This window comes from Larimichthys crocea, chromosome III, assembly GCF_000972845.2.
Source record: "Larimichthys crocea isolate SSNF chromosome III, L_crocea_2.0, whole genome shotgun sequence".
NCBI lineage: Eukaryota > Metazoa > Chordata > Actinopteri > Sciaenidae > Larimichthys > Larimichthys crocea.
The window spans coordinates 18564921-18592089 of record NC_040013.1 but is presented as its reverse complement, the minus strand read 5'-3'; the positions used below and the strand labels follow the sequence as shown (position 1 = coordinate 18592089).

At 38.9% G+C, this 27169-nt stretch overlaps 1 protein-coding gene across 3 annotated transcripts in view; it reads right to left on the bottom strand.

The window, feature by feature from the left end:
• Nucleotides 1–27169, bottom strand: part of sorcs3b (sortilin related VPS10 domain containing receptor 3b) — a 60318-nt gene that overhangs the window by 6808 nt on the left and 26341 nt on the right. For all 3 annotated transcript variants that reach the window (XM_027278495.1, XM_019270388.2, XM_010744362.3), the window contains exons 2-24: nucleotides 20200–20267; nucleotides 14165–14264; nucleotides 13850–14008; nucleotides 13592–13665; nucleotides 12698–12762; nucleotides 11914–12032; nucleotides 10005–10094; nucleotides 9629–9808; nucleotides 8776–8922; nucleotides 7809–7911; nucleotides 7324–7400; nucleotides 7131–7222; nucleotides 6252–6359; nucleotides 5970–6087; nucleotides 5657–5790; nucleotides 4943–5056; nucleotides 4458–4629; nucleotides 3042–3228; nucleotides 2642–2775; nucleotides 2186–2309; nucleotides 1758–1870; nucleotides 1269–1403; nucleotides 546–645 (exon numbers count right to left, since the gene is read on the bottom strand). In XM_027278495.1, coding sequence (XP_027134296.1) covers nucleotides 546–645; nucleotides 1269–1403; nucleotides 1758–1870; nucleotides 2186–2309; nucleotides 2642–2775; nucleotides 3042–3228; nucleotides 4458–4629; nucleotides 4943–5056; nucleotides 5657–5790; nucleotides 5970–6087; nucleotides 6252–6359; nucleotides 7131–7222; nucleotides 7324–7400; nucleotides 7809–7911; nucleotides 8776–8922; nucleotides 9629–9808; nucleotides 10005–10094; nucleotides 11914–12032; nucleotides 12698–12762; nucleotides 13592–13665; nucleotides 13850–14005 — 2542 coding nt within the window. In that variant the 5' untranslated portion in view covers nucleotides 14006–14008; nucleotides 14165–14264; nucleotides 20200–20267. The remainder of the gene's footprint in view (nucleotides 1–545; nucleotides 646–1268; nucleotides 1404–1757; nucleotides 1871–2185; nucleotides 2310–2641; nucleotides 2776–3041; nucleotides 3229–4457; nucleotides 4630–4942; nucleotides 5057–5656; nucleotides 5791–5969; nucleotides 6088–6251; nucleotides 6360–7130; nucleotides 7223–7323; nucleotides 7401–7808; nucleotides 7912–8775; nucleotides 8923–9628; nucleotides 9809–10004; nucleotides 10095–11913; nucleotides 12033–12697; nucleotides 12763–13591; nucleotides 13666–13849; nucleotides 14009–14164; nucleotides 14265–20199; nucleotides 20268–27169) is intronic.

The following is a 27169-nucleotide window of genomic DNA, read 5'->3' as shown; positions in this document are numbered from 1 at the left end:
AGAAGCCTATGAAGTCTATGACCTTTCTGGATCATTTTAAAGGCAACCCAGACCTTTGTATGCAGACACAAATGAAGACAGATCCGTAGGTGGATGAAAAGGGTAAAGCCACGCACGGGTGATCGACACGTTTTTGAGATATGCTAATGACCCAGTGACCCTGCAGATTTCCTCAGTGCATACCAAATGCCTTCTTTGTCAATCATGTCATTGATTGGCTGATTTCAAAGAGTACTACTTTCACAGCCTCAGGTGCAAAACTGACGCACTGTGAAAGATATTTCAGTCCTGTGATATACTGTATCATAACTCTCACTGCTGTCTTGGTTGTCTTGTTTAATTTTTTCAGTGTTAGGGGAGAACTCAATGTCAAATTATACCAGGAAAGACAAGAGGCTTATCTTCTGAACATCACCAAGCAGAACAAATGTGTCAACATACTGCAGTAAAGTGGAATAAATTAGCCTTTTTTTTTTTTTTTTTTTTACTTGCAAATGGCTTTTAAATGTAACGAGACAAACAGCTAAGGTTACAAACAAACTTACCCAAAGTTTGCTGAGTCATGTACACAATAATGCGGATGTCGGCTTTCAGCTCAAACTGGACCAGTCCTTGGTTCAGGGCGGTGACAAAAATATTTGATATCTGTTTTTGGTGAAACACAAACAAACAACAGAGAATGATATATTAAGTCACAACAAATACGGTTGAATGTCGCATAAAGCTTAAATCATATCAAAAACTCACAATTTCTTAAAGGAATAATTCCAAAATATAGTTTTTCCCTTTCAAGAGGGAGGTGAAAAGATTGATAGCACTCTCCTGTCTGTGTGCTGAGTACGAAGCTTGAGCCCCGAGGCGATTAGCTCAGCTTAGCATAATGACTGGAATCAGGGGGGAAACAGCCTGGCTCTCAATTATTCAAAATCTGAGAAAATAACAAGTTACAGCATTCAACTTGTCGTTTTTTTAATATTTATTTTGTATACAGAATAAATAAATGAGTCAATGTGTTGATTAGTAACTTTAGATTGAACTCATCCAACTCTCTGAAGAGAGAAAAAAAAAGTTGAATTATTCCTTTAAGCATGAAAAAGTAGCTACATAAAAAACAGCGCCAAAATCAATTAATCTAATTATTTACTGGTGGACATGATTTGGCAACAGCCTTCATACATATTTTTCATGTTTAAAAATATCATTTAATTTTATGTATCATGTCATCAGAAGTGAATAACTAACACATGTCTACATATCACAGATCTTACACTCTCTAGAGACTCCTCGCTGCTCCTCTTGTGCTCACTTGATGTATGCTCATCAGGTAGGATAAAGAGCTCTGCTGTACTTGGAAGTCCAGGATATAAAGACACCAGCAGCTGCTCTTCAGGAACTCCAGACACCTGCAGAGACAAGACAACCCAACAGGACACGACAGGCAGACATAACTTTACTGTGGAGGTTAAAGTTTAGACTTCTAAACTTTGGACAATAAAGTGAAAATCTCCAAACCAACATTGTCCCATGACAAACATTTTAACCTCAGCTTCAATTTGAGTTCACACTAGACGACCATGTCTGGTTACTGCCATCAAAAGTAAACTAAAAAAAAGACAAACATTCCCACATGGACCATAAAACAACATGACTGCTGTATCAGTACTGCACTCAGCTATAAAATAGTAATGACCCTGAAAGCCACTGGTGGCTGTTGTTGGCGCCACGGAAGATTTCAGGGCAATAGGGAATTGATGTACCTGTGACAGAGCTGTCCGCACCACGCGCCCTATGTCGTCCCTCCACTCTGGGATGTCAGGATTGTGTTCATCAAGAGCTGGCGAGAATGATAACAACAGCGACCTGAAGAACTCTGGAAGAAAGTTGAAGTGATGAAGTCTGTTAGAGTGTGAATGCAACCTCTGGTCTTCTTTTTGATTAATCTGATGTGCAGTTTTGTCTTTTTTCATTTGGCAACATACGACTTGAAGTTAATTGCTCTTTCAAGATTTCGTGTTCGCATACCGTGACATTTTATTCATTAGATGAGTCCACGTTGACATCAACGTGACGTTGCTTGCAGAGTGGACCGAGCGGCATCGTACTTTCCCCAAGATAGCATATTGCATATTCATGTAATGTGTATCGCACCAATTAAAGTGCTTTGAAGACTGTCTTCCTCACTTACCTTTAACAGTTATAACTTTTGAATCCTGCATTATGGTGCTCCCAGAAGCAACCTGGACCGTGACCTTGTTTTTTCCCCTTCTCTGAAATGTGTAAGAGATGCTTCCCTCCAAGGTTATAATGGGCTGGATTTCAAAAGGAAAATAACAGAGAATTTTACAGAAAAACCTGCATCCTCTCAGCCAAATATAGAATAACTCATGCACATGCAGCCCTTGACATACTGTATTAATGAGGCGGTGCTGCAGTGAACACAATCAACGTGATAAATAAATATGACTAGCCATCCTTGTAGGATCCTCTAGAAAGACATAGACCAGTCACGTGCAGTCACATTTTACATTATTTGTGTGAAATCTTGGAAGATTTACACTTTGTAAACAACAAAAGCAACAGAGGCCCAACAGGACGTCAAGAACGGAGTGGCAGAATGGAAAATACTGTTTGAGTCTCTTACCTCAGAGCTGTTGTCAAACCACCAGAAGAAGGTCAATGTTCTGGTGTGACTTGGCCAAACCACTGCAGTTAGATTAGCCTCCTTTCCCCGGATGGTTACAATAGGAGCAGAGAGATATACACGCTCCACTGGACCTGAGGCAGCAACGCACACACCACACGTGTGCATACAAATACACGCACCCACACACAAAACACACACATATTCAGCAAACATGGAGCATTATTGTGATCACGACATGTATACATTTATTTCCAGGTGTGTGTGTGTGTGTGTTTGATTTTCAATGTATTAGTATGACTGAAATAAAATCCTGAGTGAGAACGAGACATGAAAGAGCAGAGGTTCATGCTATATGCACAGCCGCAGGAATGAGTAATGATGTTTCTTATTCACATACTGGTGATGTGTAAAAACAGTGTGCTGCTGTCAGATCCCTGGCTGTTTTCAGCTGAAGCTGTCACTCGGTAAATCCCAGTTGTTCTGTAGATGTGCTTGATGCCATCATCAGTTCTGCTCAGGTTAGAGTATGTGATCTTGATGCCATCCCCAAAGTCTAGCTGGATGCTGGTCCTCAGCGAGTCTCCCTGTGGACAGGCATTGAGACATGGCCTCTGTCAGCACGGCTTAGGCCAGGATACTTCAATTAGGCCACATACAAGTGAAGTAAGCACGGTCCACTACTAAAGTGCTTGGGCTGAGGTCCCATAAGATGTGTCACAAACACTTTGTGGGTGAATATGAATGGACGGAGACAGAAATTCAACCGAGAAAAGAAGCAAAGTAAAAAAAAATAAAATAAAATAAAAAAGCACCAGAGGTTATAAAAGTTAGAAGGATCAGTCTATAACCTGGTGCAATCCTGCAGACTGATAAAACCACCCAAAACAAACATATTCCCATTATTAAAGTGTTTTCACACAAAAAATAAAAACATTTTATCAAACCCTAGTGGCATCTAGCCATCCAGATAGCTTTGGTTTTATTTACCCCTACTTTAAGATATGTATTGTAAGATTTCTGGCACCATACATATAATAGGTCAACAGTGTTTCTTTTGTGGTGCTCACAAAAAAAAATAAATATATATATATATACACACCTTAAAAAAAAATCAATAACAACTTGTCTTTCCAGAGACATTGTACCTGCCCTAACAAGTGTGACCTAACACCCTGTCAAGAGGGTGTTAGGTCAGTAGAAAGTAGTTCCAATAAAAACTGCTCACAGTGAGATCTGAGTGTTATCCAGAATAATGATATTGTTTCGCTGAATTCACCACTACCATAACTTAATTCAAACACAGTATCCTAAAACTAAGCTATCTGTATGTCTGCACTAGAAGTAAGTGGGAACACATATTTTTAGCCAGGTTAGAGACATGGCTCTAGTGATGTCAGTGTTGGCTGTTGGATGAGTCAGTTCACAATCAGACTGAAATAACTCAACAGCTATGTGATGCACTTAATTCCAGTTGATGTACAATGCCTGACTTGCACCAGCGTGAGTTGCCATTTTTGGTTTTGTGTAAAATATCACGACAAATTTTGGATGGATTGCCATGAAATTCTAATGAAATACTGCCACATCTGATTGGAACAAACTGGAACAAACTAACTTTTCATCTAGTGCCATCAGCAAAAATGTGAAAAACTAGTGACAGTCATCAGCCTGAATTAGCACATGTAAGCATGGTAACTCACTATACCAGGATGGTGAACTTGGAAAACAATAAATATCAGCATATTAACATTGTCACTGTAAGCATGTTAGCATGTTGCTGTCACTGCTGAGACCTTTTGGTGATATGACTCACATCGTCAAGGTAAACCGTGAAAGTGACGTTGCTTCCAACAGTGGCACTGAGCTCTCCTTGACTGGTAGACAGCCGGAGACCTTGGGGTGGTCTGGGACGACACCCCTGCCTCCTGGGTGAGTACACATTCGTCCCTCCCTCCTTACAGTTATTGGACAAAACCTTCCGATACCTTTAAGGTAACAAAAAAACAAAACAAAAATAAAGTTTCATATCATGATATTACCCTTATTACATACTAATAAAACAGCAGCATGATCTATGTGCTAATTTTCATAGTATAAAACTTTCTGCTCTTGTACTACTGTAGCATTATTATGGAAATGGGACACAGTCTAGGTTACTTTTTTCAGCTCCACTCAGAATGTTTTTCTGAACCATTGAAGAGGTGAAGCATTATTTTCTTGTGTTCTAGGCAACATGACAAACAAGCTGGAATGGAATAATATTGTTTTGTGATGGATTGAGCATTGGGGGCCACTTACCCTGTGCTGTTAAGGAAGCTTTGGCTGGAGCTGCAGCTTTTAGCGGCACCATTTGGATTAAACCAAAAAGCAGGGGAGCACTTCCCGTTCGTCTGGCGTTCCCACCCATAATCACTGCCAAAAAAAAAAAAAAAAAAAAAAAAAAAAACCCACGACACTTCATGAATTGATAAACACCGCTACTCAAATAATCTCGCCTCTACAAGCTTTTGTAGTGGCGCAAATGCTTCGCAGTCGCAGCATCGTGGCATATTTTAAGACCATAACTAGAGACACGATTGTCAGACAAGCCGGATCAAACAGAATTTCAGACGGATGGATAAAAGATATTCAAAATTCATTTAGCGATTCATTATTAATTGAATTCTAATAAGTCACTTGACATTATGCAAATGACAGCAGCATGATGAAAAGTTTCTATCTCCCATCTATTATTTCTAAACTATAATTAGATTTAATGAATACAGTCAAATTGGTTATCCAGTAAATATTCAATGTAAGATGCACATTAAGGCATATGAAGTTCTGCAAACTGATACTTCTGTTTCTGATTAACAAATGTCTACAAGCAGCCGTAATTAAGTTCAATTGAATTAGATGTTTAAAGGAGAGAGGCTGTTTGGTAAACATGTAATAAAAAAAAGGATCGTCAAGGATAAAAGTCTGAGTTACAGTATAGTCCCAGTTGGGAAATCTGAGAAAGGAAGTCATTACCATTCAAAATCATAGGCTGTGCAGAGGCATGGCTCCGAGGAATAGATCCTTGAGTAGTCTTGGGCCAGCATGCAGCGGTTTCCCGGACGACGCTTCATATAGATTTGCTTCTCACCCATCACACACAGCTCTCGCTATCAAACACAAAAAAAGATTATCTAGTTTTTCACAAGATTAAAGGAACTCAGGAGAAAAAAGAGAAAGATATTTTTGTTCATGCATGAAGCGACTGTATTGGGTTTACAGTGGCAACGGACAAACATACATCTCTCGAAGTGGACAACAAATCAATAATGTTTAATATTCCTGTTACCTTGTTGTGCAGGTGCCACGTCTGATAATCTCCATCCATGCACCTCCTGCTAAAGAGGCCCTTGTAGTCGATCTTGATAAGCTGCCACTCTGAGCGATGGCTGAAGTGTCCAAAGAAACTGAAAGATGAGTCACAAAAATGAAAATTTCAGAGATCCAGACATAAGTCATTTATGACATGACAACGTTCCCTTTGATGAACAGTTGCAGGGGAAATCAGCTGGACCTTTCTTTAATGAGAAGAGCTGTTGTTATGGCTATTAACAGTACAATCTTTGCTTACGTGATAATGTGATTGTCAGATTCTGGCTCCATTAAAACTCCATCCACATACAGAGGTGCCAAGGAGAAACTGTGACGGTCCCATTTCTTTCCTTCATCCAAACTGATCCTGCAAAAACAAAAACAAAACATAAAACAACAGCTGATGTCTGTCTATCCATCCGTGTTGGTTTATTTATTTCTGGTGGCTAAATATATTGTTTTCTCCACGCATATAACATTAAACGTCACAAACACACAGGTTAAGCAGTGAAAAACAGGCACAAAGAAATATGATAAAAGATTTCAGGTCATTTAGCTTTTGCCAGAGTTGAAAAATGAAGCACCTTGGATTCTGTTCAATGTGAAAAATTATCTTGACACCAAGCTAAACAATAGAACAAATGATCCTCAGCACAGGTAAATTTCTGAAGGTGACAAAACAACAGAAAAGAGAGATATGACTCAGGGTGCAACATTTAAGGGGGGGGGTTCAAATCACCGAGCTTAATCACTTCTGACAGGGCTGTAGTGAGCAGGGACATCAAAGTAGATAGTGTTACAAAGCTCCCACAATATGGGGCACTTATGAGGGCATTCTCAGTCTCATATTTCCACCCAGCTCTACTTTTCATTTACATAAAAGCACTCAAACCTTCACATTCAACCACAAGAACAAAGCTGCAACAGACACTCCTCTGTTGGAAATGATTCTGACAGTTCTGAAGCTGCAGTGTCGATATAATAATCATGCAAACTTCAACCATCCGCATTTCAAAACATTAAACGCAATCATCTGCTGCATCAAGCCCTGAAATATGAAATTATACTCAGGCAATTTCCCACTACAACTCCAACACCTACAACTCCTACCTACAGTAATTATGACGTCATTACCTACCATAAGTTTCGAATAGGCGCCTCTGCATGTAAGACTGCCAGCATAGCTCCTCCATTGTCAAGAAACCAAACGTTGTGCTCTTCATCAAAAATCTGCAAAACACATTTACTGCACTCAAGACACCTCTTTCAATATGAATACATAATCTGTTTAAGGTAAATGCATGCAGTGTGTAGACGCAGATAGGTCTCACCTGTCTCCAGCTATTTCCTGCATCTGATGTTATAAACATCCCAAGGTTGGCGGAGGACAGCTCTGTTCCAATATTCCCTGAGTACAAACAGATGAATAATTTTACTCAGTGTGTATTAACATAGCAAAGGCTCCATAACACACTTGTATGCACAATCACCTGATAAAATCATTAAGAGTTATATTGAAAATCTGTGCATGCCCTATATTTACCGCCAGAGGACAAGTTTATGACTTATTGCAACTTAATGACTTCCCCCAAAATACGAGATTTAGGAGTTGAAGTTTCAGTATCTGATTTCAATGACAGAAAGAGGGCAAATGTGTGATTCATTTTACTCGCACTGACACAATTGCATTTATCTGAAAAGGAAGGGATACCTCTGGTGTTGAAAAATTAGCTCACTCCATTAGCTCACTTACGTCAGATTTAATCTGAAGTTTAAATTCATAAATATCGTTCTCATTTCTCCTTTGCAACTTTACCTGTAGCCACAATGATGCCCGGTACAGACTTTTTGCTGGTGATGGGTCCAGACGTGTAGGGGTTCTCCGACATCTCCAGATGAAGATGCAGCGAACAAAATGGCTGTCAACAAAATGGATTGGAACAATATGTATCAGACAGATCTTCACATAAGCGATTATAATTAGCTTTGCCTTCAAACTATTCTTCCCAATTGAGAGAAAAGTGCTAACACTTTCAGAGACCATTTATAAAACAAAGCAACTTTGTTCCCCTCATCTCCTCTGCCTGGAACAAAGACAGAAAATGGTTGAGAGGACACAAAGGGCATTTGAATTGTTTCATTCTAAAGCAAACAAGGCATGTAATTAAAGTTCCCCAAGATGCACAGATAAAACTGGCAAAATTGATTCAAATCATTTTCACTCATCTCTTTCAGACTAAAGCACAGTGGAAAAACATCAATAAGGCTTTTGAAACAGCTGAGGGGGGGAGCATAACGGTCATCCGCATGGACACACAGAAATACTGTAACCTGCTTTTAACTGAAGAATATAGATCATTACAAAAGAACATACTGACTCGATTAGATGAAGATTGTACTTGCTGAATAATAATACAGCCGTATAATCTAATTTAAACAGCACAATCAAACATTCATTACTCCAGTGTGACTACAGGTAGTAAATTGAAATCACGAAGGTTAATGGGAAGTCTGGACCCCTGTAACTAAAACTGATGACACTCTGTGCCTTACACTGATAATAAGGATATTCAAGCCAAGCATTTCTTTGGCCAATTAGGGGGCTAAAAAGGCGAGCTGATGCAGAGGCTGGCACCTCGCCTTGCACAAATATGGCTCTGAATCAAAGAACATCCAACGCACATCTGATGAGGTTGAAACATTTGATGAATGATATATGTCATAAGCTTCATTTCCCATGAATAAGAGCATTCATTCACTCAGGCCCAAAGGCTCAAGCTCACCAGGATGCAGTGAAGGTTATTCCCAGCCACATCAGTGGCAGGCGCTGGCAGCAGGGCCCATGTCTGTCCCTTGTTGTATGTTATAAAACTCTTGATGTGACTATCCACCAGTTTGTTGGCGAGATACATGCCATTTATCCCCTCGATCTAAGATGGAAAAGAGCAAAAAAAGCATTTATTGTTTAAAGGTCCAGATGTATCAATCATCCTTTAGAGCAACAGGAAGTTAATCAATAATAATTGATACATCATTAGGGCAGTGTGGGAAGTAGTATTCAGACCCTTTCCTTGAGTAGACTCGGCAACACCAGAGTGTAAAAAAGTCCTGCATTCAAAATGTTATTAGTAGCATTATCAGCGAAATGTAATTAAAGTGTCAAAAGTTGAAGTACTAATTACACAGTAAGACCCCTGTTAGTGTTATTGCTTTTTACAGTTCATTCATTATTACTGATGCATTAACATAGAGGCAGCACTTGTGGTTATTAACTGATTTATATAGGGTTGTGTAGTTTAATCTTTACCACTGCACCACATTTTAAAGACTTCATATGATTTGTATTTTGAATAAAATCTTAATCTGTAAAGACTATAACTGAATTAATTAGTGAATTAATTTTAGAGGAGTAAAAAGGATAATAAGAACCTCTCAAATGGACATAAAATGGAAATACTCATGTACTGTACCTGAATTAGACTGGTTACTATTCAGGCAATTTGATTGTGTGACCTCAGGCTCTGATAAATGTGATAGCAATTTCTGACAAATACTACTACTACTAGGTGAAATACCTGGAAGGGGAAGTGGCAGAGCAGTGACAGCAGCAGGCCATGAAGGAGACTAACTACGCACCTTATAAAAGTCAACCAGTAGGTTACCGGCGGGGCCTCTGCTGGTTCTCAGATTCTCTAATGAAAGGGTAAAGTAGACCCCAGGGGAGTCTGAGATATAAAGGCTGTAAGTGTTGTTCTGATTCCACTCCTGGACTGCAGCAAATACCTGCTTCTCATCTGTGCTGATAATATGCATGTCCTGCAGGGAAGGAGTGGGACAGACAGGTGAAAATGAGAGGTGTAGGTGAGAAAACACAAAAGCGGCCATGTACTGTGCAAAGTGTGACATTTCTTCACAAAATAACACTGTTGTAAGACTTGTATTGTTAAAAAAAAAAATCATGTGTATGATAATACATCTATTGTTATGTGACAGTTATGACTTTGGCACTTACCTTTGGTAGACAATATTTAGGTAATTGCATCTGCTTGAAGGGTTCTCTCATGTAGGAGACAAAGTAACTGGCTCGTCCTGACTTGGTTACCTTTGCAATGAAGTCAAAGAGGCGTTGTCACTCCACAAAAAATAAATAGACCACATACATATATACACACACACACACACACACACACACACACATACATATATGTATATATATAATGTCACTTTGCCTAATGCCTTGTGTTTCTCTGTTTTAGGTCAGTGAGTCTTTTCTTGGTACATTAACATTTTGACAGATGCCATGAGTATATGCATTCTTCCTACATAGAGGACTATGTAGAAAATGAAAACAACAAAATGGAATGGGAGGCTTTCAGAAGACATATGCGAGAGAATCTGCCAACAACTCGAATGTGACTCTGTTGTGAAATGAGGACATGAAGCTAAAGTGTCTCCTAAAGGAGGTGTATTAATTCACAATGCACGACTGACTTGATAAAACTCTTGCAATTTTATTCTGCATTCCACAGCAGTGTGGAAAGCAGACTGAAATTACAAGCACAGCTGATATTATTATCATTATCTCAATTAGTCTAAAGCTAAGAGGCACTGAAAATTGTGTTGGCTTTATCTACAGTGTCTTGAAGATTTTAATGCACTACCACTTTCCCATCTACTTACAGGCAGGGCAACACTACTTGATTGCTTATTTTCTAATCAACTAGAAGGATGGCGTTTGTCCCCCAACACACTACATTAGGGCTCTAATGGAATAATCTATCGAAAATCAATGGGCTGCTTTTTCCCAGGCCACATTTTTGAGGATGTTGCACTTGGCTGTTCCTTCTCTCCCAAGAGACTTTGGAGGTGTTGAAGACTGCTTATTTCGTTGTAGCCCCAATCGATAACCTCATTACTCTTTGTCAAGTTAAATCCAACTGCCCGAAGCAATGAAAGTCACAAGAAAGTCATCTGTGCCACCACGGCTCGGCACAGACACTCTCTGTGTCCAGTTATTTTCACTAGCATCTTCCTCGTGTCTGCCTGTGCCTCCGCGGTCAATCTCATCTCAGCTAAATGCAATTTGGGCTTTTTTATTGGATCACCATTTCTGAAATCAGGCTGTGATACTTTTTATGTCATACATTTTCATTCTTACATCGCAGTCGCTTCAATCAAGTCCGTGGATTAAGTGTGTTGAAAGCGAAACTAGGTCACAGCTCAAGTATTGCTGCTGCAACATCATATCATATCAAAAGATTAAATCTGTGGATAAATAAATAAAAAAAAACATATACAGTAGCAAATACTTAATGGCGTTTATTCAAAATGAGAAAGTGCAGAATGATTTACTACAAACGCTGAGCCCTGGAAAACTACAGTCATTAGATTTTTATCCTCCTGAAACTTGGTTGGAGTACAAGGATGACCAAATGCATCAAGGCTGACTAGCAGAGGGAAAATTACTTAGCTGTGGATGGAAATCAATGACAACGGAGGGCATTTGAAAATTAAATTTCTGATAACGACCCTGACTGCCGTTGTCTAATTGGAGTCAAAGTCAGAGAGAACGGTAATAAGGACACCAACCTGCCTATTCACAGATCCTTTGTCGTGTGCTCCCTTCTAGCAAACACATTTTTCAGGCATGGAGTATGTCTGTGCGGAAACTGAAACACTGAGCGTGTCTTGACATGAACGAGACAAAACATAATCAAAACACACAATGGGCCAGTGGGGAACAGGTGTGCTAGGGGAAGCCAATAAGTGAGATTTGATGGAAAAGCAAGAGACCAAAATAAAAAGAAAAGACAAAAAAAGCCCACAAAGTTCACAGAGACAGAAGCCTTTGCATGAAAAGATGAAAAGATGTTGAAGACATGTTAAGTTTAATCAAGAAAAAAGTAATCGGCTCTTCAAACCTGTGTGAAAACATATTCATCTTGAACAACCAGTGAGTTGGTGTCTACATATCCAGGAAAGAGGTACTGTCTGTTCCCTTCTGAGCATTGTTGGGCTCTGCACTTCACATACTTGGCACCTGCAAAGAAGCAAATGAAAATCAATCTGTAAGTAAATTACAACCATTTACCTTGAAACAGTACTTTGAATGCATTGGAGCTATAGTGTATGCTAAATATATTCTGAGTTCACAGTTCTGAAACAGCTTTCAGGTTGGGGTGTAACTATTTAGATAATGAAGAAAATGTTCAACCGCAATTACTAGAGTAGACAGTCGGACCTTTTGCAGTCCAAATTAGCTGAGATTCAAGACGTATTCTGTGGAAGCGGTGTGTTTGTTTGCAGTGTCACACTACAGAAAAAAGTTCAGGATGTTATTGTTTGAGACAAGAAGAGCTTGTATGCTAATTTACACTCAGATTTTCTCACCACAGGAGCACACACGAGTACCTTTTCCAGTGCAGGAAAACTCTATAATTGGTTTGACAGGATATACCATGCTGTTTAGAAAGGGGACTTCAGGTTTGTCTATGAGACACAGGGGATAGATTAGAGAGAAGAAACATCCATCAACCCACTAAAACTCTCCATTTTTGTCAGTAGACACCTATTGCTCTTTACTAGACTTCAGGGACCAATCTGAACAGCAGAACAGGTCTCATCTTCCCAGTGACCTCGCTCTAAATGAGAGGCAAAGGGTCCTGTGGGTCTTGCTACTGCGGTGGACTGGAGTGAAGCACTCACGGCCTTTTGCGATGCGCGTCTCGATGTGGACAACATCTGATTCTCTGTCCAGCCCCATTACCGCCCTTGAAAGAGCGCGAGGAAGAGAGGATAGAGAGGAGCAGAAAGAGGTGGAGAAAGGTGGGGAAGGAAAGGGAAAATGAGATAAGAGAGGGAGGCTAGGTTGAGTATCACAGCTGGATATGGACAAGCCTATTTTGTGAAGCAAAATGTTTTTATCTCAGTCAGTGTGCAATCTGCGCCACCAGCGGCAATTAATCTCAATTCACCAAAGAATCAACAGAGGAAACAAGAAGGAGGAGGGATGACAAAACATCAGCTATTCCCATAAATATCTACAAAGGCAAACGCGTGTTGTTCTGAAATTGTGGGTGGCTGCAACACAATTTTGAAAAATATCTATTTGACATAATGTGCATGAAGGAATGGTTTTCAAGAGCACAAATAATGCATTGTTTCGGGTGCCACTGTGCTGCTTATTTATCATAGGTCTTGCTGTTCATGCATGTGGAGAGGATGTCCTCCAACCAATGTCCTTTCTTTACAGTCTGGAAAAAAAAAACACTTAGGTTTGACGCATACCATGACAAACAGGGATAAACGGGCTCACATCAATATTCACTGCCTTGTGCCTGAGCAGTTGAGATTACTAAATGACAGCGACAACAAAAACAGCATGTCATGTTTGTGCTATGGAGAAAGAAGCAATGGATCTTCAGGTCTACGTGACATGGGCATAATCAGTTTTGTGCTCGACTGCCACAGGAGAGATCTGCGTTTGACAAGCGGTCACTGGAGCCTTCTGACAGCATAGGGTCATGAACACTATCATTATGCAAATTACAATCAATCAATGTAGGAAACAGTTCAAAAATAGGAGCCACATAATCATACCAGTAGAATCGGCCTGGCATCACGTTGTCATGAACCAGCTGCCATTTCCTCCCAAAGTCCACTGAACTGTACAGCTGCAAGACATAATTACGCAGATCTTCATCACACTTAAAGTTTTAGGAGGAAGATGTTGTCAATGAGCAGGATAGCAATCATCACATCACATAAAAACTACATTTAAAAACAGATTATGGATTCAGCGTAATTTATTATCTCATTTCCACTTAAAGGTTCATTGTGGATTCACTCCGAAGCTACCTTGCTGTCGTGACTGTAGGCCAGTATCCAGTTCTCCTGCGCAGGGTGGAAGAGCAGGCTTAGGATATTGAAGTTAATGGGATGCTTCTCAAAGCTTGCCCCTTCATCTGAACTGATGAGAACAGCGAGCTCTACCTCTGGGTCACTAAGCATCATTATCTAAAGTACAGGGAGCCAGACGAGGGATATGGCATTAGAAGAGGGAGAGAGACAGCGATACAGTCATTTGGCAGCAATTTTAAAAAAAAACTGTAATTTCATGTCAAGCTCGTAGGAGATCAGACAGAAAGATAAAAGCAAGAGAGGAATGCTGACCTTCTGTTTGTTGGTAGGGCAGACGTAGAGGTAACTTAAAACTGTCCTTGAGCCCACTTTGTCATTGAGTTTGGTGTAGGTGCTTCCATAATCACTGGATCTGAACACAAACAGAAAACATGTTGCATGTTTGATGAAAAAAAAAAAATCCATTAGAGACCTGCCTGGGACAGATTTTAAAGCGCTATACCAGTGGTTTGGCACGTTTTAGCCCATTAACTGCAAATCAGTTATTCTTTACGTGACTGCATCTCCAAAGCACACCATACATTTTCAGATTGATTTTTCTACCATCCAGAGAGCCTTTTGCTTTATAGAATGAAAAACACCTTGCAGGGAGAGACTTTGTAGCTTCATGCTAATGTGTTGTTTTTTGTTGTTGTTGTTGTTGTCCTGCTTGAAATGTGCTACGCTGAAAAAGTGTGCCGTCCTTACTCCACCAATCATCTAATTTTGTAGGTACTCAAACTTTTAAAAAAGGACCAAATGTGAAGAAATGAAAAAAAAAACAACTTGCAAATTTACTCTCACTTACGGAAGAGTCTGCTTTTTATTCAACCAACATGCTTCAGCACATGGTGGTGGTTGAATAAAAAGCAGATCTTTCAAGTAGTCAGTTAGTGCTGCAGAGATATTTTTTACAGAAACGTGCTGTACAAACACAAAGATTAAATAAATCACTGTTGAGGGAACAATGTGTGGGATGTTTTGATGATTGGGTCCCCATTTAGTTTGTATCTTGTGCTGTACTAGCAGTGTTGCCAAACACTTTCTGTGGAAAGTAGCTTAAAAAGTTAATTATTTTATTGCATACATTCAATATTTAGCTAAATTTACCTCTGATATGTGAGATGTTCTGCAGACAGTGAACATCATGAATAGAACTGGAATAATCTCACTCTTAAATTAATTATTAAACTTAAATAGTTAACTAGTAAATAATTAACAATGGTGATTACAAATTGGTCATCATACACCAGAGATGGGGGCTCTCACAGACAGTAGGGTTTTCCATAAAATGAGGGACACCTTACCACCAGCCCAATAGCTGGGGGACACAAATCAAGCAGTGGGTCTGGGGGTCCTCCACCATGAAACTTTGAGTGTCAGACATTTCAATTCCTGCAATCTGGTGGAAATTAAGTGGACCACTTTCAAAGTCTTCTCTTCTACTCTCAGCATGAATGTAAAAGAGTAAAGCACAGCTGCATCAGGTATATTAAGGATTTAAAAATACAGACTTGGGCACAATGTTTGGGCTGCCAAACTAAATTATTTGGTATATCTGAAAGAAGCAAGAACCTATCGATAAACTCAGGAATAGCAAATGACCTGGTAGACCAAAGAAACCAATATGGTGGATGATTGAACATTTATTTGTGAAAATAAATTCCTTATTTCTTTTTATTATTTTTTTTACTGTGAAACTTAACTTCTCCTGGATGTAGGTATTGAAATAAAGATCAACCTGTTCAGTGAGGGCAATGAAGAGAAACTAAATAATTTATCTTGGTTGTGTGAACTATGCCTCAAACAGTGTGATCTATTAACAACAGCACAGTTATAGTTTATTGTGAGTTCAGTGATTCCGCTCAGCATCCTCTGCTCTAGGGTTGCTCAGACTTGGTAGTCCCCTGTTGAATGAATGACAAACTGCACTCCACTGACAGGACTGATCCACTTGTGATCAGTCTAACATTCAGATCTGCATTTGGACAGCCTCTTTCTTTTAACGGGCGAACTTGAGCTCCAGGTGTTCAGCTACATTTAGTAAAATATGTGATTCTTAGTCTACGCAAACATTGCAACAGTTATGTTGAGTCATTTAAGTTGGATACGCCACGATGTCTTGTGAAACTCTTTTGGTTTTACTGTATGAGGTCATTCACACACATGAAAATGTAGTATATGCATTCGATTAGGTTGTGCACAAAGTACTTGACGATTCATGCCTGATATTAATTTGTTACGATCCCGCAACATTAATTGACTCATCCTCATAAATTCTTAACTGAGACTCCAGATTTGAGATTCATAAACATTTATTTATTTATTTTTCTGGTGCAATTACATTACAGAAATTTCCTACGAGCTTAAAGTCGATCCCTCCCTTCTAATCATATATATAATGTCACATATCTGGTATGCGGGCCACAGATCACTGTAACTTTAAGCTGCAGCAACAATACCCTGATAAGGTCACGTGTAGCTATAATAACTATAAGCTATACTAATTTAGAATTATAACAAAAATAAAAGAATTGCTAAACATCTGCAGTATCAAAATAAAGTATGCTAGTTCCCTGGCTTGCCATGACTATAAAAAATGTCTGGTAACCAAATCATCTATGTTCCACTGCAACCATCTGCTGGCTAACAGTAAACCAGGAGCAGACCACGTTAATAATTAACGCCAGCAGACAGGTTTATTGTTGACCATGTAACATTAAAGGCTTGTTAGTTTACACTGGATTTCAGAGGGATGTGTTGATTTACAGTAGACAATAAGCAGGCATTAGTTGAAGACCCGGTGTAATTATACTTTATTGTAAAATATGTTACAGTAATTATTGCATTAGACTTATTTTAGTGTTGAGTACTGCTGTTTAAATGGAAGGATGTTAGCTATGACATTTTCTATTTAGGCCCACTGGCCTGCACAATAGAGAAAAAGGTCAGTCACCACTTTGATTCAACAACAGAGAAGCAAGTCTGTTCTTCTTTAAGTAAGCCCTCAATACTTGATCAAAGCTGATGCTGTATGGCAGTAGATAAAGTGATGATAATACAGTACATGCTTTGAATTTCTTAGATAGTTCTACAGTGTTCTGTCTTGAACATCAAAGACTTGAGACTGGACTCGGACTGTAGCTCAAAGACTCCTGCTGGCTCAAGTTGAAGGTCATGGTCCATTTAAATAGTCTCTTGTCGGAGGTTTGTCATTAGATGTCACCAGATCAAACAAGAAAACTCTCAAACACTGTCCGGTAGTTTGAGACTGCACATGTACACGCACAAGCACATCGGTGACAGGACACATATCACCGCCAACTATAGTGGACAGTAATGCAAATGTATAGTGCATGCAAGCTATAAAATACATACGAGAACAAGAAGAACAGGTCAAATCTTGTAATATGTAGAGAAGAATGATGTCAACTGGTGAAGGTGAAGCAGCAGTCAAAGCAAATAAATACCTCAAAGATTGGCCATGGAGGTTACAGTATAGGACATCTCTCAGTGTATTTTACTGCTCAACGATTGATGGCAATAACTCAGCAAGAAATATAGCCATGCACTGGCAAAAGACGGGAAGGAAGAAAAACCGAATCACTTTTATTGGCCAGGTATGTGCTCACATACAAAAACTGGTTTAATGTTGCTCTCACTGTACATACACAGATAGAGCTGCAGCTAAAACAAAGACAACACACTCGACAAGGTGCACATAAATATAAAACTACTATGTGCAGATATAAATATATACAGAAATAATGTTTGTTGACAGTCAGGCAATAGTGCAAAGAATGCTAGAACCGATATGTATGTAGCAAATGACAACCAGTTTTGCAGTTTGCAGTTTTGTGTATTCTTCTCTTACGAGGAAGAATACACAAACATTACTGTGTTTACATTAAAACAAAAAAAACAACAACATGTCATTATGTGGTTATGCATTGGCACACAGGGAATAATCTGAAAAAAAACTCCTCCTTGCTACTACATTCAAGAAAGCATTTACAGAGTGTTACAATCACGTTTTGACAAGCAACAAGAAAATATGGGCATCAAGAGAAGCATGATGCAAGCTGTACGCATTTAAAAGGTTGACATATTCATTAGGCCTTTTCTACTCGCACCTACAATACTATTCAGCAATAATGTAGCTTTGACAAACACAATATGCAGACTAAATATCCACTATATAATGTACATGTCAAGCAAGCTGATTTTCATGTTACACTGACATGTAATGAAACCAGTGGCTGCCTGCAAGGTAGGCACTCAATTTATGAACTTTGGGTATGCTTTGGAAAGTGATCAGCAGTAAGGCGAGTAAATACAGTATGCAATTTCTAGTTAAAGAGCTAAAACATCCCACACAAACAGAATCCTTGAATATAACAAAATTATTTTTTGTGATCAACACATTGTAGACTCAAAACATATAAATCATTTCTCTCCTTTCATGCTAGAAGATGTTTGTATGTTGAACACAGTGAGGAAGGCATTTAAAGACATCTTTTCCCCTGCGGCGGTTAAATCACCTTTCATACCATTTATCTGTTTTAAACTGCTGCTAGAATGTCCTTTTGTTGCCCTCTCTTTGCTTTGATTTGGATATTAAGTCTCCTCTTGTGTTCAATTTCCCTTTCAGCAGTGAAAGTGTGGCGTTTTGTTGCTATAGTGCAACAAATTAGCAACAAAAAAGGTGATAAATACAGGTTTAAGGTGAAATATGTTATAAAAAGCAGCTAAAAAGGACTTTGTTCATGACATTTATTACCTAAATATGCTGTGTTTGAAAAAAATAAGGCATTTAGGTCTTGCACTTCACAGAACTGCCTGTTCCTTACAAGTCTATATCCCATGACAAGGGTAGATGTGTTTGTCATCCCAATCTTCATATTTCTCCTTGCTACAAACAGCCAATCCACACACTCAGTTCTACCTGAGTGCCTCCAAATGTAATTTCACTGCATAATTGGATAGATACCCGGTGTCTGCTATCATTGTCTGCGCATTAATCTGAATCGTCCCATTCGCTGTTGACATTGTTTTCAAAGACGTACCCCATTTGTATCTGTGTTTAAGCACTCCTTTCAGCTGCCATATCTGTTTTTGATTGTGACTGTGGAAGAAAGCCTTTTAAAATGGTGTAATTATGTTGTGAAGTTTCTTTAGCAGAAAAGGCGGCCATCTCAAAACACAAAGGGGCTTGATGTGCGTTTGGATCAGTTCTGCAAGTCACCCATTGATCTGCACATTGCATTTTGCCACCAACAGTGGCCTGGAGCTGTAGTCATAAATCATTTATTGTGTTATCACAGAAATCATTTACTCTAGTTTCTTTTCATAACATTCAAATCTGTGCGTTTCTAATACCCATACTAAGAGTTTTCGTGCACCCCCTGAGGTACACTCTAATTTACTCGTTGTGCCATTGTTAAGCAGACACCTTGATGATGGAGGACCTGCTGTACACAATATGGGATTTCAAAACGTGTCAAGTCGGGTGTAAATCTTAGCGGCGCCTCTGGTGAAACAGATATTAATTTGAAACTCTATGCTTGGCGGACTGATGGTCTCTTTTTCATGTGAATTTCAGAATGAAATGAGTTCTCTGCAGGCTATGGGAGAGGTGAGAAAAAAGGCACATCAGAGTCTGGATTGGGCTCTATGGTATAATCCTTAATGAATTCCATTCTTATTTATGACCTGACATGGCACTGTAACTCACCTCTCAATACATACTGAATAGAATTACTACAGCTATACAGTAGCAATTGCATATCAATTGCCTCTGAAACAAAAGGTTACAGATGACAATCAATCAAAAACTCCATCAGGAAGTTTTTAGGTCAGAGTAAAAGAGGCACAGATCCAAACAAAGAATCCCTGAGACAAGTCTCCTGGTTTATCTTAAAAAAAAAAAAGCCCTTCAAAAAGTCTTTCTGCTGATGATGGACAGAAAATGGGAAGGGCCTTTTCTAAAAGGCTGTTTCAGTCTCAGTCGTGTTATTTATGGAACTGCAGGAAGCAAAGAGGAGGATGCTTCATTCTCAACTACTTCACATTGCTTTATTAAAACATACTTTATATTGGCTTCCGGAGTAACTTGATTGTTCATATCCTAGCAAGGAAGAGTACCATAAATCATACTCACAGTATACTGCACTCTCTATGAATATATTATTTTTTATTGTTTTTAGAGCCGTGCTTTTGCATTTTTATAAAATTCATGCAATGATGCCATAAGCTTTCTATTTAGAAGGGGGGAAAGGAAAAGTAGCAGTGATTAAAAACTGACTTACCTCCAAAGTGAGCTCTCAGTAACAGCCCCAAGGTTGAAGTCGTACAGTTTAGTCAAGATCAGGATCACCTATAACAGCAAGAGACATGTGTAATATCATGCCAATGTCAGCACTAAAAAGCCTTTGCATAAGTGTCGCACTAGCATACATTACCTGTCAACTCCTAATGATGTGGAATGAACACAACAGGTCTACTACAACCCTTTACTAATAAATATCAACCTCATATAGTACGCTGTCCCAATGACAAGTGATCCTCATGTTGTCAAGAGATGTCAGTCTGCCGATGGCAGCATCTGAAAAAAATTCTTGTGTGCTGTCAAAAAATTGTGTCTGTATCTCATGTGGAATGATACCTACATGACAGCAAAATCCGAACATAATTGTTCAGTGAACAATGAAAAGAAATGTAGTCAGCGGCTGCACTGCACCACCCTCTCATTCCCACCTTTTTCTTGTTTTTCTTTTTACCTTCAAAGTAGCTTAGCTACCAAAGCACCAACAAATGTTGATCAAATGTTTATTAAAAGATGTTATGGAAGTTATTTTACTCATTGGAAGACATCCAGGTTGGTGTTGGACGGTTGACGGTTGGACGATGTGTTTCAGGGGAAACAAAAATGTAACCCATAAAAGTCTGTCAAAGCACAGAGGGCAGAGTGAAATGGTGTGCAAACGAATTATTGTCACTCCAGTGGCATTATAAATGACTTCCCATGGGGATGCTCATAACTCAGGATAAAAAGGACGGGTTGGGGTGGAGCGTTTAGGGCAGCGCAGGGAGTGGGAGGGAGAGGGAATGGTAGATAATAACAATCATGGAGCAGAAACATGGCATAATATGACGAAATGTTTAAAAAAGCCTGGAAGATAGGTCAAAAGCTCAATTACAGTGAGTTTAAACACATTAACCTTGTGGGACCCACGGAACGAGTCATTAAACCGAGAAAAGCCACACAAGACTCGCAGGAACAAAGACATGCCTCTAAGTCTGCTTTGAAAATGTTAAAAACCCAATTGACCCACAATTTAGCCATCAAACAGCCACTGTGCATGACTGGGACTATCTGCATTACAGGTTAATTAACCAATCACACAGAGAGATAAGCATTTGCATAACTAAATGCACCATGTCTGCAAGGTCCAACGCTGGAGTCTGAATCAATTTAGAGAACAGACTTAGTTAAATGGCTGTGATGTTAGGCCTAATTGCCTGCTTTGAAAAATAGATGCGAGAGAAAAACTCTGTCAAACTGTTGATCATTTGTCTCTTCTTTTCTCTTTTGCTAACAATGACTCTATGTCGTGGGACATTATAAATACTACAAGGTAAATTGAATCTGGAATTGATTTTATCAGTGTCAAACTGGAGGCAGTTCATTCCAAACCAAAAGGATCCAAATAGCCCAGCACTGCAAATTAATCACGTAAACAATGAATAAATGCTCACAGTTTTAAGGATTTCAATCACTTGCACCATTTTGCACATGGATCCAATTTAAACAAATGTTAATGAATTCAGTTTAGAATGTAAAACAGCCTCTAAAAATAGACCCTAAACGGTAAAACTTGATAACACAAAAGGCAGCCAAGCTGTAATTGCCATTACAAGCTCTGTCTTAACTGTTGTCAAAGTGTTTGTGCGGTTGGCTCATTAACAAAAGCTGACCCATTGAATTGGGTCAGCAGAGATATACTGCTATACTGGGACCAACGGATTAGTGAGGCAGATGACTGTTTGGATGATTTGTCCCTAAGTGGATACATCAAGAGTACATCACTGGAGAGTGTGTATTCCCACGTCCTCAATGTTATTGATAGGTTGCCCATCTGTGGCTCAAGTCAATCAGGAGCTGCTATACATGCAAATGCTGATGGGAGCAGGGAATGCACATGACGTGCAACCCAGATGCGTGACTTAAACAACAAGAAGCCGATAAATGAAGCTGCGTTACGCATATATTTTAAAGAGTTTATGGTGCAGCCTTGCATTTATTGTAAATACTGGAAACAAACAAACACAAAATGGCTTCCAGAATTATTTTTAGCCTTCGAGGTAAATACAATTTTCCATGCATATCATCTCTCACTTGCATACATGAAATTAAGTAAGGACCCTGGAAGGCCAAAAGCAGTGCATTTATTCATGTTTATGTTTTATTGATGTGAGCAAAGAGAGCTTTGCCCCGGGAAAGTCAACCAATCATTTTTCAGATTGGCTCTCACCCTCCGAGGAGTTGGGTTTAGTCATCCTTTTATCCTAACATTCTATTCTTGTCGCTTTCTTTCCCTTCTTTACTTCACTTTTCTTTCCTGCTTTTTCCTCTTTCTTTCGTTTATTCATTATTGCCGTCTTTGTTTCTTCTTCTTTCCTTCTTTTTAAAAACAGGCTCTCCGGGTACTTTCTTTTAGCTGCTGAACCCGTACAGAGAGAGAGAAAAAAAAAAGTAATTTGCAGTCAGGTGCCGGTTTAGCCATGCAAAGACGTGGATTCTTTCAGATAGCTGAATAGACGCCGTCCATGGCAACAAATCTGTGACAGCTATAATGTCATTGTGATATACTGTATCAGTTCGACTTATCCACACACAGACCTGTGCACTCCAGTCGCACAAGCATTCAAGCATGCAGTGAATGCATGTACTGCACATTCACAGACACAGACTGTTGGACTAAATCAAATCTTTGGAAATTCCATATCAATCTTTTTTCTTTTTTTTTCTTTTTTTTTTAAAAGAGAGAAACGCTCAGATTTTTAGAGTGCTTCAGTCGGACGTGAGAGGCATCCCAACGCCATGTTGGTGGGCAGACCATTTTCTATACAGCTCGCAATTTAGGTATGAATCATCTCTGTGTACTGTACTGCAATAAGGCTATTAATAAAATGAAATAGATTGTACACCAGTGCAGTTTTTATTGTGCTTTCTAACATCATACTTCAAATAAAACCTGTTGTTTTTTCAGCCAACAGAAAAACATCAAGACGGCACCCCTCAAACATTATTTTTGTCTAATTGGGTAGCCAAGGGGGAAAAGGGGCCCCATACTCTAAACATCACAACAACCGGATTGTTGTTTCTTTTCCTTCTCAGGAGTAACGCATCACGGGAAGACGGAACAATCTTTAGAAATGTGAGAAATACAGCCACTTTCATGTAGATCTGGTGCTGTTTTTGAACCTAACCAGAGGGTACAACCAAAGGATCTAAATTAATTTCCAAGGGACCCCCAAAGTTGATAACAGTGAATGATGTAAGGCTCTTTGTAATAACATGGCTAACAGCTTTTGCTCTGAGAAGCATCGACACATGGCTCTTTTCTTTTTTTTTACCTTTAGCATCCTGTGAAAAGTTCACCACTAAAATGATACATATTTACATTCTCATGAATACAGATAAGCTTTTGTATATTGTACTTGAGGGTAAACACATCAACACCATACACAGAGCCATCTCTTGGGAGTAACCCTTGTCTATTTACCTCCTCCGAGTGAAATCACAACATCAAAATGTCTGACAACTCGCTGAAATGTGTCGACGCTAATTACATTGCTTAAATATAATCTTTTATAAGTTGATTTTTAGCCAAATATACCGTCTGTCAGCTTTCTTGAGGTCAGTTTTTTGAGAGCATAGGTGGGTTTTGAATCCTTCAAGTGACTGAATTAAATGTAATCTTACAATCCTTGAGTGCAGGCACTCTTATGTACAGTACTTATCTCTTATCATTTATAGTATTAACTGTATTGAAAGTGCCTGAAAGTAGTTTGTCCACCATAAACCACTGATAAGATTAATTTTACATTGTAAAATGTCCTGTTTAGTTTACATCTTGGTTACAGCAGCTATCATCGACAATATATCAAACTAACCTTTCTAGGCAGCGTCCTATAAGAACTACCTAATTAATGTTAGGTGTGTCTCAACAATGGCGGCTCCTAAAGAGGTTTGCGTAGATGCTGTTAGCATCAGTTATATAGAGAGCGAAGAACACTACTGAATGCTTTTCTTGAATGTTTTTCGACTTCAGCGAGAGTTTGACTGGTTTATTAGTCTGATTGTGATAGATGATGATAGACAGATGATTCATCCAATCCACTGCCAAGTACTTAAAAAAAAAGAAAGAAAGAAAATGCTCGCCCTTTTTCCAAACATTTTCCAACCACTTTCCAGATGGTTCTGTGTGACAAACTGTCTGGCACAATCAGGTTAGTATAGTGGCTGTTAGTGAGGATTATCACCTTAATCTGCAGCCCCCCCTAAGCTTTATGGACCTTTACAGTGAGTTTTAGCTCATTGCTTTGTTGTTTGGCACACAACTTTTCCATTTTGGTTCACTCTCACAGCTCTCATAGCGTCATTTCTCAGCAGACAGCCATTTTCAGTGAAAAAGCTCACACTACACTACCTCCTACCTCAGTTAGTGACTAGCTGGTGAACATTGAGCAGCTAAAGAGAGCGATATCTCCTTCAGGAGGTGATGGCGACCAAAACAAAGCTAAAAAAGAGCAAATATTGCTCTCACATTCACCAGGTGAATAAATCCAAATAAATAATAATAATGCTCCATAACTGTTGGATGTTGGTTAAGAACCTTAAAAAGATGCTGTATCAATATATATACATACACACACCTAGGGCATCTGTATCAAGATTGTTTGTTTATGTTTTCAGAAACATCTCACAACTCATAAATATCTATATCCATAAAAATTCAGTATTAACTGGGCTATAACAGAGTTTAATACTTTAAAATAGATTAAATGTAAAGAGAGTAATCAAACAAACGGATCAGATGAAAAAAGTAATACTGATTAAATAACAGCATATATACCATTACAGGGGATATAGAAACATAAGCAGATATATATTACAGTAATTGAGACACAATCATAAAAAAACCTCATAAAGCCTAAAGACCCTACAAAATAAAAAAATAAAAAAAGCTGGCTCTAAACCAAAAAGAAAGATGTCAGCGAGCAAATGAGGTCTGTAATAGTCCAGGTTAGGGTCCAGCTTTTATATCATTTTTCATATCTGTGTCAAGTGTTGATTACCCAAAAATTGACACTCTGCCATTACTGCTTTGAATAAGAAGCAGAAGAAGCGGTTTGGAAGAGGGAGCGGCATGAAAACGCAGAACACACTGAGGGCAGCCAATTCTACCAAATAATGCAGATCCATGGAGGCGCACTAATGCATCCTGGTCATTATCAGAGACCAAAAGCTGGCATATCAATGTGAGAAGAGCAATCTTGGACTCCACTGTTCACCTCTCCACATTGAATTTCACTGGCCTGTTCGTACAGATGCAATCCTGAGGGCACAAAAATAAAACCTATTTCATTTGTTGTTAAGCTCATTACATTCGCAACTTCATTAAGAGAATGAAGCAAGAAGCCAAGGGCAAGGAAGAGTCACTTGAGTAATTTGACAAACAGTTTTCTTTAAGTCAACTAGCTAATTAATGTCCGAGATCTCCTACCCACACTGAAAACATTTCTCGTCCGTTATAGACTATCACTTTTCGTTTTCATTTCTTGTGATATTAGGGAACAAAGATCAGCAGCTAAACAGAAAAAAACAAGATTGTTTTGTGTCCTTTGTTGAGCCAAATGGGATTTAGAAAAACACATCGGTGTGGAAAGTAATCAGAGAATCAAAATGAACTCAAAACTTAAAAGACACAACACATTTAACACTGTAGCCATAAATTGGAACTTCTTTTCTCTCTCTCTCTCTCATAAGATTAAAGATTAATATATTCATGCATTCATTAGAAATTATCTGATGCAAACACCTGCAGAGAAAAGAAATAAAGTATTGGTTGCAAATTTGCATAAATTTCTTTAAGGCTTGACAGCAGTGAGGGCAAAATCAAGAAGTGGGTGGAAGGATAAGGAAAAAAAAAAAAAACTAGAAAAAAACAACAACATCTTGATTGTAGCTCTGTGACGACGTCTCCAAAGTGGAGCACTTAGCAGAAAAGACAAACTGCTTTTAAGAGAAATGGTGCGGTCGAAGAGAGGCCTTACTCTGTCCTCATCTTATCTATAGACCAAATTGATTGTTTGTACTTTTGCGGGTGAAAACATACTCAAGGGATGCTGCTTTCATCAAGTAAACCTCAGCGAAATGTCCCTTGTGCATTAGTCTGCTGTGTGCATGTTTGCTCATCCTCCCGACTCCTGAGCTTTGGTCATATAGCTCTGATGCTTTGAGCTTCAGAGGGTTCCAGCAATCAATTCAGTCCATTATGGGGGGAAATTAATGAAATGGGCTGACTATAAAAGGGCTTCACTTCAAATGCTGCTCTATTGTGAGGAGGTTTTGTGGGCATGTTATGTCTGTCTTCTGCTAACAACAATGCACAATAAACTGTACTGTTTACCATTAGTGGGATAAAAGATTGTGATTGCTCTGATTTGTTTCTTTAAAGAATGCTTCGGGTAAAAAAAAAAAGTCTATGAAATATGTTTAATGGACTATGGTTAGAAATATACACTGCACTTATTTTTCTTGTGTTTGATGTTGACATCGTAGCGGAATACAAGTGATTTGTACGGGTGAAAAAACAAGGAACGCAACATTCAAGGACAAATATGATGGGAAAATTTGAAGTCATTTAAATGTTTTGATACATTTGACACATTTTTAGTCACATCCCATGCACTTTCACATTAATTTGATTCATTGTAAGCAGTGTGGAGAGCCACAAATTCAACATTAGCATTGTACTCTAACAGGGTTTTTGTTGTGTTTTGTTCACATTTGTTCATATTTAGTGTTCAGAGGGTGAAGGTACAGTAGCATTACGCACTACTTTTCCTTTCTGTGTGTAATCCTGTTATTCACTGAGCCATGAACTGCAACAGCGATTTGAAATTTACCTGGGTGAAATAGGATTATATATATATATTTAAAAAAACAGGTTTAAGTTTGAACACTAGTTATCCATGCTGGATAACTTT